The 12,490-nt window shown below is 43.2% G+C and overlaps 1 protein-coding gene across 5 annotated transcripts in view; it reads left to right on the top strand.

Moving 5' to 3' along the window:
• Nucleotides 1–1,582: 1,582 nt before the first annotated feature.
• The window catches only part of REPS2 (RALBP1 associated Eps domain containing 2), a 218,676-nt gene continuing 207,768 nt past the window's right edge, over nt 1,583–12,490 (top strand). For 4 of the 5 annotated variants that reach the window (XM_045995953.1, XM_045995956.1, XM_045995955.1 and 1 more), the window contains exon 1: nt 2,129–2,464. In XM_045995953.1, coding sequence (XP_045851909.1) covers nt 2,231–2,464 — 234 coding nt within the window. In that variant the 5' untranslated portion in view covers nt 2,129–2,230. Of the gene's footprint in view, nt 1,632–2,128; nt 2,465–12,490 lie in introns of those variants that run through there. The other variant, XM_045995957.1, reaches the window with a different exon arrangement.

The following is a 12,490-nucleotide window of genomic DNA, read 5'->3' on the forward strand; positions in this document are numbered from 1 at the left end:
AACCTTCCCGGTTGGGCTCTGGTTCATGGATTTTCTCTCTTCTCTAAACTCCCACGACACTTAGCCCGGGGTACACGATTTAACACTTAATTATATATTGTCTTTTATTGTTTGTTTCTATTTGTTGTGTTAGTTTTGTCTTTTCCAGTGAAGCCGCAGAGTTCTTGAAAGGAACACATCTTGTATTTTAAAAAAATCTCTCACTGTACTCCGGTAGGGACACAGTTAATACTTCCTGTTCTACCAATCAGTGTGATGGATAGGCACAGATGTAAGGCTTTGTACGCATTTCTGCAGTATCTGTGGTGCTGATGAATATCTGTCAAATTTATTAAACCGAGTTGAGTAATGAAGAGCAGCTCGGAATCTAGTATTCAGTTGGGTAAATCACACCATCTCTGTATCCATTTTCTCATCTGCAAAATGAAGATGAAAATATTTTCCCAGCCTACCTCAGAGAGTTACTGGGAAACTTAAATGAGATAATGTAGCTTTGAACTGTATGAATGTCAGGGATTAGTATGCCTCACATTTCTTTCCCTAAGTGTTGCAGGGAAAAGTAGGGTTTGGCTTTTATCACAAAAAGTGGGTTCCTTTCTAACCTCTGTTAGAATGGTGGGTCATTCTCAGGGAATCCTGAGTATGAGTAAAAAGGTAGGAAGAGAATAAACATGATCTCTTGGCTTTCAGTTTTCCTGAGAACTTTTTATGGTTGTGACAAATACAGTAGGTGGTTGGATTTTGAAATGGAAATTCCCCAGCTAAGATAGTCTTCGCTGTCCCTTATTTAACTGTCCTTTCTGTACTCTTGTCTGCAAGCTTATGACTGTCTTAATTCTCTCCTGGTCAGGTCTAAAGCAAAATGTGGTAAAAGGAAATCTTAGCGAAGAGTTGAGAACTTCCTGCTTTTGGAGTGGATCCTCTTCTCTATTTTATGTCTTTAGATTCCAAAAGGAAAATCTTACTCTGGCTGTGAATTGACATAATCTTTTTTCTTCTCCTTCTCCTCCTCTTCCTCCTCCTCCACCTTCTCCTTCTTATTCAACCTTTTATTTATTTTAAATAAACTCTATGCCCAACGAGGGGCTTGAACTCACGACCTCAAGATCAAGAGTCATATGCTCTACCTATTCAACTAGTCAGGTGCCCTCATAATTTTTCTTCTTATGTATTCCCTCCCTCCTTTACTACCTGTTGATTCCCCCCCACCCCCCCCCCCGTCTTCCTGTCCTTCCTCCTTATTTTAGTAGCCCCAAATACCAAAGTATATTTGTTACCATTGGTGCTCTTTCTTGAGATAGTTTTTGTTTTTAATTAAAACAAAATTATTTGGGGTGAAAGATTTATATATCTCTTTATTAAATTCTAAAACGTATTTTTTTATTAGTGCTTAATCCTGGACTTACTTTTTCTTTGTGTTGGTGATCTATATATATGCAATTCTTCTTCCCAGGGCCCCTTTTACTGTTATTAATCTAGTATTCAACACTAACTGATGCTATTTCTTTTTAAGGTTCAACTCCAGGTTTGAGCTAGACCTGAGAAACTGGCTTAAATCGCTCCGGTAAACGCTATGGGCAGTTCGTATGGCGATCTCTGTCTTCCAGCTGTTCAGGACAGAAGCACTACTGGTATGAAAAAAAGGAAGCTTAATTTCTCATGCCTCCTCCCTTTTCTCCTAAGAGCACCGCACCTGCTTCAGCGTTCTAGGGAGAAATCAGCACAGCTTTCTCCGCCCCCTGAAAAGCGCCATACTCCAGGTGGATCTAGTTGCCTCCCTTCCCAACCAGGCAGGAGAGCCAAAAGCACCCCTCCCGGGCTAGGTGGGTGCAAGCACTGGCCCCTGCCCTCGTCTCGGGAGTGAAGGCTGGACAGGTGACCCGCCGCGGGGTGGGCGGCCCGCGGAGTTAGTTACCTGGCGCGGCACGGGGCGGGGCGAGGCGGGGCGAGTTGGGACCAGGTGGGACGGCGGGGGCGGGGCCGGGGTGCGATCCCAGGCTGCGATTGGTTCGCCCCGCGCCTGTCTCCATGTGCCGCGCGGCGGAGGCACAACATTCAAGTCCGGGGGCGGGGCCGGCGCGCGCCGGGAGGAAGCGGTAGCGCGGCAGCTGCGGGGCGTGGGGGCGGTGGCGGCGGCGGCCGAGGCCGAGACCGAGGCGGCGGAGGCTGAGGCGAAGGCGGCGGCTCCGTACCCCGTGACGGTGCTCCGTCGGACCCCCTTCCGGGCCACATGGAGGCGGCGGCGGGCGGGGGCTGCGGCGCCGGGCCGCCGCTGCTGCTGAGCGAGGGTGAGCAGCAGTGTTACTCCGAGCTGTTCGCGCGTTGCGCCGGCGCCGCAGGCGGGGGCCCCGTGTCCGGGCCCCCTGAGGCCGGCAGGGCCGTCCCTGGCGCGGTCACCGCAGCCGCGGGCACCGTGGCCGACCTCTTCCGGGCGTCGCAGCTGCCCGCCGAGACGTTGCACCAGGTAGGTCCCCGCGCCCCTATGCCACAGCAGGTCTGTGGGGACCATTTCTGTGGGGATAAGGGGGCGGGGTGGGGCGATAGGGCTGCCCAAGGACCTGGAGGCCTCGGCCAGGTCGGAGTCAGGGATGGCGGCGACGCCCTTGTCCCCCGGGGAACACCAGCCTCCTCTGCAGCTCAGGAGTGCTGGGTGCGCTACCCGTCTTCCTCCCCTGAGACAGACTGACACTCCTTCCCCTCCCCCGGTCATTGCTGGGGCTCTGCAGCCGCTCAGACCCAAAGTTTGCCTTGTTCTGGAAGTGGTGTTTGTTTTGGCTGGTGTCTGGTTTAACCTCTGCTCGCCGCTCCTGCCTTTACCTCTCCTGGGTGGGTGGAAAGGGATAGGCGCTCAGGGTGCCTTGCTGGATTTGAACTTGGAAGTGCGTGTGTGCGTGCGTGTTTGTGTGTGTGTGTGTGTATGTATATATATATATATATATAGAGAGAGAGAGAGAGAGCGCGCGCGCCAGCGGCCCAAAATTGAATGTTGTCCGCCATATATACATGTAATATATTTATGTATCAATATAGATATATGTATCTATTATGTGTGTTTGCTCACTAACATATTTCTGAATATTGGTATTAAATTGGAAAGCCTTAGTAAGTTGCAGAGCAGGGACAAAGGACTGCAAGAGGATGTCTGTCAAAGCAAAGTCAAGCTTACTGTTTCGGGTTAGAGATAGACCCCAGACATCCACCATAGGAGACGGCTTGTAGTTGCCCATCTTATTACTTAGACTTGAAATAGAACTGGAAAGTAGTGTATATCATACATAGCTACCTCCTTTTAGCTGCTCCATACCTGGAAAAGGAGGAGGGAGTGATCCGCAGCACACGCTGTTTTTGTTTTTTGCTTTCCCTGGAGCTTGGAGAAAGACTACTTGATAAGAATCATCTTTTTTTTTAAATTTATTTTTATTTTTATTTTTTATTTTTTTAAAGATTTTATTTATTTATTTGACAGAGAGAGAGAGAGAGATCACAAGTAGGCAGAGAGGCAGGCAGAAAGAGAGAGAGGGAAGCAGACTCCCCACTGAGCAGAGAGCCTGACATGGGACTCGATCCCAGGACCCTGAGATCATGACCTGAGCTGAAGGCAGTGGCTTAACCCACTGAGCCACCCAGGTGCCCCTAAGCATCATCTTTTGATGTCACCAGACTTTCATGTTGATAAGATTCTCAATATCAGGCCCAAAACATGGAATGAAGCTTTTAAAAATCGTTTAAGTTTTCATTTTAATTCCAGTTGACATACAGTGTTACATTAGTTTCTGGTGTACAATATAGTAATTCAGTACTGCCATACATCATTCTGTGCTCCGCAGGACAAGTACACTCTTTAATCCCTATCACCTGTTTCACCCTTTCCCCTCACCTCCTCCTCTCTGGTAACCATCAGTTTGTTCTCAGTAATAAAGAGTCTGTTTCTTTTTTTTTTTTTTTTCATTTATTTGACAGGTAGAGATCACCAGTAGGGAGAGAGGCAGGCATAGAGAGAGGAGGAAGCAGGCTCCCTGCCAAGCAGAGAGCCCAATGCGGGGCTCGATCCCAGGACTCTAGGATCATGACCAGAGCGAAAGGCAGAGGCTTTAACCCACTGAGCCACCCAGGCGCCCCAGAGTCTGTTTCTTGATTTATCTCTCTTTTCCCTTTGCTTGTTTCGTTTCTTAAATTCCACATATGCACGATATCATATGGTATTCGTCTTTCTCTTACTGACTTACTTTGCTAAGCATTATACTCTGGCTCCATCCATATCATTGCAAATGGGAAGATTTCATTCTTTTTGATGGTTGAATAATATTTCTTTAAATATATAATATATAACAAATATATAAAACACTTGGTCTTCTTCTGTATCTTGGCTGTTGTAAAGAATGCTGCTATAAACTATAAACATAGGGGTGCATGGAAATGAACCTTTTAAAAAAAGATTTTATTTATCCATTTGAGAGAGAGAGAGAGCATGAGATGGGAGAAGGTCAGAGGGAGAAGCAAACTCCCCAGGGAGCTGGGAGCCTGATGGGAGACTCCATCCTGGGACTCCAGGATCATGACCTGAGCTGAAGGCAGTCGCCCAACCAACTGAGCCACCCAGTCACCCATGAAGCTTTTCTTAAAAGCAATAGTTAGTATGAAAGTTAAGGTCAGTTGAATATTTAGAGTGGGGAGTGGTAGTTTAAAATCTAGTTCTAGAGGATTAGTGAGGGTTTTATGGCTCATTTGCAATATCACTGGGTTTGTAGGTTCTTTTTTTTTTTTCTCTTACCACGTAAGACTGGGCTTTATACTGCTGGAGTATGCATATGCCAGTATGTTTGTGGGCATAACTTTAGCCACTCTGTAATCTTTCACCTTTTAAAAAGGATTTCTGAAAATGTAATTAGTATTCATAGAACTTAGCATGACTGTTTAGCCCTTAAGTCCTTCGCATGTAGAAAGTTCTGCAGTTGCTGTTCTGTGGTTGAGCTGAACTAAGTAGACAAAATGTCAGTGTCTTAAAACACAAACCGTGGCCATTACTTGAAGCCCTCAGAATATTCCCAAGTATATAAATTTATTAAATGCTGTTACAACTTCTCAACTGAAAAAGAAATGAGTGACTGAGGCCGCACAGCAAGTAAGTGACAGCTGGGCACCTGCTAAGGCTTATTTTGTAGTCAATAATACATGATATGTGATAAGAGAAAGTGGGCATATTAAATGTGAATATATTGGTTCACCATTCCTAAGGAATTAGGGAGGGGACGGTCCTGGTGTTAGAATCTCGCTCTCTTGAAGTATATATGATTTAGAAAGAACCTAAGGCACCGTATATTTGCATGAATGAGTTTATATTCTTTTTTTTTTAAAGATTTTTTATTTATGTGACAGAGATCACAAGTAGGCAGAGAGGCAGGCAGAGAAAGAGGTGAGGAGGCAGGCTCCCTGCGGAGCAGAGACCTGGACATCGGGCTAGATCCTAGGATCCTGGGATCATGACCTGAGTCAAAGGCAATGGCTTTAACCCACTGAGCCACCCAGGCGCCCCGAGTTTATATTCTTGATGTCCAGTTGAAACCTGCTTGTAGAAGACTGCTTCAGATGTTGGCAAAGGGAGACATGCCTAGAAGATTGCTTGTAGTAAATCTCAGCTGTAAGCTTTCTTACTCAGCCCAGCAAAATTAAATATATACTTCCCCATTAACCTAATATAATTGCAATAATCCAGTATTCTTCATACAGGTAAAAATGAACATCAGAGGAATCTGGACAGGGAAATGTAATCAGAAGAGAGGGAAACAAAGCTAGCAGTCAGCAGCCACCTAATTTTTACCAGCCATTTTAGTGGTGTGTGCTGTGGTGTGATATGGTGTGGTGTGGTGTGGCATATCTTGATGTGTGTGTGCATGCTCCATTTACCTCAATTTGCATTTCCCCATGAGTGTATTAGCCATTCTTTAAAACAAATGGAGACATTTTTAGCCTTTCCCTGTTAAACAGGAACCTGTAAGTTCAGAATTAAGTGGCCCAACAGGTAAAACTGCCCAAATCATGGAGGCACTAACCATCCCTGGTAATTTCTATGGTAACAGCCAGATTTTTTTTTCTTAATAAGTATGTAATTAAGGTCACCATAACATTTCAGGCAGGGTGAAAATCTTACCTGGAATAAATGTTTTACAAAAATACTTAATTTTGTCTCCTCCTTGCAGTAAAAAATAAACTACTATACCTATTACTTTGTTATGAAAGTGAGTTATGTTAAGGATTTTTTTTGTGTTGAAAAAAAAAGTATATTTTAAATAGATTTAATTTTTTTTCAGAGCAGTTTTATATTCACAGAAAAATTATGGGGAAGGTATAGAAAAATCCCATACATCCCCTACCAACACACATGCCAATCTCCCCCATGATCAACATCCCCCACCAGACTGATTGATTTGTTATAGTTGACATTGACATATCATTATTTCCCAAAGTCCATAGTTTGCACTAGGGTTCACTCTTGGTATTGTACATTCTATGTTTTTAATATTTATTTATTTAAGATTTTTATTTCATTTGAGAAAGAGACATAGCAAGGGAGGGAACACAAGCAGAAGTGGAAGAGGGAGAAGCAGGCTTCCTGCTGAGCAGGAATCCTGATGCAGGACTCAATCCCAGGACCCTGGGATCATGCCCTGAGCCAAAGACAGATGCTTAATGACTGAGCCACCTAGGTGTCCCCATTATATGTTTTTAAAAAAATATACATTTATTAAAATAATTTTCATTTATTTGAGAGAGAGAGAAAGAGAGAGCATGAGAGGGGGTAGGGTCAGAGGGAGAATTGGGACTCCATCCTGGGACTCCAGGATCATGACCTGAGCTGAAGGCAGTCAGTCACTTAACCAACTGAACCACCCAGGTGCCCAAGACTTAATTTTTTTTTTTTATTTGATGGAGAGAAATCACAATTAGGCAGAGAGGCAGGCAGAGAGAGAGGAGGAAGCAGGCTCCCCGCGGAGCAGAGAGGCCGATGCGGGGCTCGATCCCAGGATCCTGAGATCATGACCTGAGCCGAAGACAGAGGCTTTAACCCACTGAGCCACCCAGGTACCCCGACTTAAATATTTTTATTGCAGTTTTAGGTTAATAGCAAAATTGAGGGAGAGGGGGCATAGTATTCCCAAAAACCCCCTTGCCACACACTTACACAGCCTCCCCTATTAGGAGTACTCCCCTTCCAGAGTGGTACATTTTTTACAATTGGTGAACTTACATTGACAAATCATAATTACCCCAAGTCCATACTTTACATTATGGTTCACTCTTGGTGTTGAACATTGTATGGATTTGGACAAATGTAGAATGACATGTATTTACCATTAAAATATCATACAGAATAGTTTCACTGACCTAAAAATCCTCTGTGAACTGGATAGTCATCCTTTCCATTTACACTCAACCCCAGGAAACCACTGATCTTTTTACTGTCTCCATAGTTTTGCCTTTTTTAGAATGTCGTATAGTTCGAAAAACACAGTATGTAATCTTTTCAGATTGGCCTCTTTCACTAATAATACACATTTAAGATTCCTCCATGTCTTTTGATAGGTTGATGGCTCATTTCTTTTTAGTGCTGAATAATACTCCATTGTCTGGTGGTACCACAGTTTATCCATTCAGGAACTGGAGGACATCTTGGTTTCTTTCAAGTTTTGGCAGTTAGAGATCAAGTTGCTATAAACATCTGTGTGCAGGTTTTTGTGTGGACTTAAGTTTTCATTTCCTTTGTGTAAATACCAAGGAGTGTGATTGCTAGATCATATTGTAAGACTATCTTTAGTTTTGTAGGAAACTGCCAAATTGTCTTCCAAAGTGGTTGTACCATTTTATAGTCCCCTCAGCAATGCATGAGAGTTCATGTTGCTCCATATTCTCACCAGCATTTGATGATATCAGTGTTTTTTATTTTGACCATGGGAACATAGTGATACCTTGTTTTAATTTGCAATTCCCTAATGACATGATGTTGGACATCATGTCATATGTTTATTTGCCATCTTGAATTATATTTTAAGGCATCATAATAGCCTATTTGAAAAAGGTCTTTTGGTTCTATTTTTAGAGTATTTATCTTCATTTGCTGATTTATTTTAAAAGCTGATTCCAGGACTAGGTGAAAAATGGTAGAACAAAACCCTTTATTTTTTATTTTTTAAAGATTTTATTTATTTGACAGAGAAATCACAAGTAGGCAGAGAGGCAGGCAGAGAGGGAGGGGGAAGCAGGCTCCCTGCTGAGCAGAGAGACCAATGCGGGGATGTGGGGTTTGATCCCAGGACCCTGAGACCATGACCTGAGCTGAAGGCAGAGGCTTAACCAACTCAGCCACCCAGGCACCCCATATTTCTTATTTTTTTAAAGGATTTTATTTATTTATTTGAGAGAGAAACAGAGATAGTGAGAGAGATCCCCAGCAGGGAGGAGAGCAAGAAGTAGTTTCTCTGCTGGGCAGGAGCTGGACATGCTCCCGAGGACTCTGGGAGCATGGTCTAAGCTGAAGGCAGACCCTTAACCGGCTGAGCCACCCAGGTGCCCTAGAACAAAACCCTTTAAATTAGAAAAAGAAAATATAAATGTCTGAAGAACATAGTTTTTGTTTTAAGACAAAGAGCTACAAATGTTAGAGTGATTGGTTTATTTCATTAGTGTTCAAAGACCAGCATTTTACTAGAAGCCATAGGATGGTGTGGTAGGATTCAGGTTTGGGTTTGACCTGTATTTGAGTTTCTGTTGCTCATCATGGACAGTTCTAGGTGCTGAGCTTACAATGATGAACCAAACACAAATCCCTGTCTTCATGGAGTTTACATTCCAATGCAGATTTTTTTTTATTCTTCAGTTTATTTGAGTAAGAAACAATTTGAAGTATGACCCCCAGAGGGGCACCTGGCTGGCTCAGTTAGTAGAGCACGTGACTCTTGATAAAGCAGTTTTGAGTTTAAGCCCTGTGATGGGTGTAGAGCTTGCTTTAGAAAAAAAATAGAGGAATATAGCCTCTAGAAATAAAATATCTACCTTAAACTAGCAAGTTTTTTATTTGGTGTAATGAATTAAACTATATAGACTTATTTATAATATTTATCTTTTAGGATGGTGTGTTAGTTCCTGGGAATGCTGTGCATATTTGAAGTAGTCATAATTTGTTTTATTTTTTATGATAGTCAACTCTTTTTATTTTGAAATAGTCTGTTTTTTAATTGAGATGCAATTAACATATAACATATTAGTTTTGGGTATACAACATAATGATTTGGAATTTGCAAATTTTGTGAAATGATCACCACATTAAGTCTACATCTGTCACTATACATTTTTTTTCATGTGTTCAGAACTTTTATGATAGACTCTCTTAGCAACTTTCAAATGTATAGTGTGATATTATTAACTATAGTCACCATGCTATTAAATCCCCATGACTAATTTATTTTATAACTGGAAGTTTGTAACTTTTGCTCACTTTCACCCTTCCCTCCCCCACCTATCTGTCCTCTGTATTTATGAGTTCAAGTGTTTTGTTTGTTTGTTTTAAAGATTTTTTTTTAAATTTATTTGACAGAGAACACTAGTAGGCAGAGAGGCAGGCAGAGAGAGAGGAGGGGAAGCAGGCTTCCTGCCGAAGCAGAGACTCCATCCCAGGACCCCGATCACGACCTGAGCCGAAGGCAGCGGCTCAACCCACTGAGCCACCCAGGCGCCCCAAGTTTTTTGTTTTTAGATCCCACATGTAAATGAGATCATATGGTGTTTGTCTTTCTTTTTCTTGATGGTTAACTCTTAGACATTAAGGGGAGTGGCTGTAAGACACTGCTGATTCGGTAATATCAGGGCATATCACTGAATTGGAAAAAAGCTAATAAATGTCTGATTGTTTAAGCAGCTTTGATTGAGTTAAAGAAGTAAAACATGGCTGCTAGAAGCAGGGGATATTTTAAAAATTCCTGTGCATGGAATCATGTTTTTGTTTTTTTAAAGATGTATTTATTTTAGAGAGAGCTTGAGGGGTGGGGGGAAGGCAGAGAGAATCTCAAGCGGACTCTCGGCTGAGTGCCGAGAATGTGGGGACTCGATCCTATGACCCTGAGATCACCATTGTAGCAGAAATCAGGAGTTGTAAAGAGCGGGTGGGGGGGGGTGGGAGGGTGGGGGGCTGGGTGGTGCAGTTGGTTGGGTGTTCAACTCTTGGTTTTGGTACAAGTCATGATCTCAGGGGTCATGAGATCGGCCCCAAGTGGTTGCTCTGAATTCAGTGAGGAGTCTGCTGAAGTTTATCCCTCCCTCTCCCTCCACCCCTCCCCGTGCTTGTCCTGTCTCTCTAAAATAAATAAGTAAATCTTAAAAAATAAAAAAAGAGTTGGTTTGGGGCGCCTGGGTGGCTCAGTGGGTTAAAGCCTCTGCCTTTCGCTCAGGTCATGATCCCAGGGTCCGGGATCGAGCCCCGCATCGGGCTCCTTGGCGGGGAGCCTGCTTCCTCCTCTCTCTCTCTCTGCCTGCCTCTCTACTTGTGATCTCTATCTGTCAAATAAATAAATAAAATCTTTAAAAAAAAAAAAAAAAGAGTTGGTTTCTCAGGGCGTCTGGGTGGTGCAGTCAATTAAGTGTCTGACTCTTGGTTTTTGGCTCAGGTCCTGATTTCACTGTTGTGAGACTGAGCCCTGTGTTGGACTCCCAACTCAACGTGGAGTCTGATTGAGAGTCTCTCTCTCTCTCCTTCTGCCCCTTCTGCTTGTATGGGCTCTCTTTTTCTCAAATAAATAAAATCTTCACTTTTTAAAAAAAGATTTTATTTATTTCTTTGAGAGAGAGAAAGAGAGAGAGATCACAGAGGGAGAGGGAGAAGCAGACTCACTGCTGACTGAGAGGAGAGCCTGATCTGGGGCTGGATGCCAGGACCCTGAGATCATGACTTGAGCTGAAGGTAGCCACTCAACTGACTAAGCAACCCAGGTGCCCCAATAAATAAATCTTAAAAAAAGGGGGATCCATGGCTCAACTGACTGAGCCTCCCAGGTGCCCCATGCATGGACTCACCTTTGGGAAGAAGTCCTATTTAAAGGTTTTCTTTAATTCATTGAAGCAGCTGTTTAATCATCAAAGAAAACTATAGGTAAAAGTCAAAATTCTTGTGAACTTTCCCCATTGTTAGATTATTAGCCAGAACTATTTTTTAAAAATGCAAATAAGACAGTTCTCTATTTTTGCATCTTTTTATCATGTCCCTTTGAACATAGACTTTAAGAAGATAGAGGCCAGAACACTAAAACAGTTAGTAAGAATGTATGCTGTTTGAGATAGTGTTCTTTTATTGTTAAAAAAACCAATAATGCCAGCAGATATAGGAAGTCCCAGAGCCAAACCATTGTGTGGTTAAAGGAGGGACATTTGCATAATAGTTGCTTGTTGCCACTTTTATACAAAAATACTTCAGGTGTGTAAAACTTAGAGGATTACCCAAAAAAGAATTAAAACAGTTCACATTCAGTGTGAAGGTTTCCTGTAACCTCCTTCTCTGGTCCCATTCTCTTCCCTGCAACTTCAGAGGTTAGTGCTGTCCTGAATTTGGTGTGCGTGAACTGAAAAAAATGGGACGCCTGGATGGCTCAGAGGGTTAAGCGGCTGCCTTTGGGATCCCGGCATCCCAGGATCCCAAGGTCCTGGGATTAAGTCCCAACATCCCGCTTCTTGTTCAGCGGGGAGTCTGCTTCTCCCTCTGCCTGCTGGTTCCCCTGCTTGTGCATGCACTCTTTCTTTCTCTGACAAATAAAAAAAAACTTTAAAAAACAAAACGAAAAGAAAATGTTAGTACTTTTATTATATGTGTAGATATCGTGTATCTGTATAGCGTGTGTGTATATCTATATGTCACTAAAACAATATATCCTTTTGTATGGCTTTTCAGCTTTTTTTTTTTTTAAAGATTTTATTTATTTATTTGGCAGAGAGAGATCACAAGTTGGTAGAGAGGCAGGCAGAGAGAGAGAGAGAGGGAAGCAGGCTCCCTGCTGAGCAGAGAGCCCGATGCGGGACTCGATCCCAGGACCCTGAGATCATGACCTGAGCTGAAGGCAGTGGCTTAACCCACTGAGCCACCCAGGCGCCTGCTTTTCAGCTTTTTTAAAAAAGATTTTATTGGGGGTGCCTGGATGGCTCAGTGGGTTAAAGCCTCTGCCTTCGGCTCAGGTTATGATCTCAGGATCCTGGGATCCAGCCCGGCATCCGGCTCTCTGCTCAGCAGGGGGCCTGCTTCTTCCTCTCTCTCTGCCTGCCTCTCTGCCTACTTGTGATCTCCGTCTGTCAAATAAATAAAATATTTAAAAAAAGATTTTATTTATTTATTTGACAGAGAGAGAGAGAGAAAGAGTGAGGGAGCACAAGTAGGTGGAGCAGCAGAAGGAGAAACGGGCTCCATCCCAGGACCCTGGGATTATGACCTGAACTTGAAGGCAGATGCTTAGCTGAC

This window comes from Meles meles, chromosome X (assembly GCF_922984935.1).
Source record: "Meles meles chromosome X, mMelMel3.1 paternal haplotype, whole genome shotgun sequence".
NCBI lineage: Eukaryota > Metazoa > Chordata > Mammalia > Carnivora > Mustelidae > Meles > Meles meles.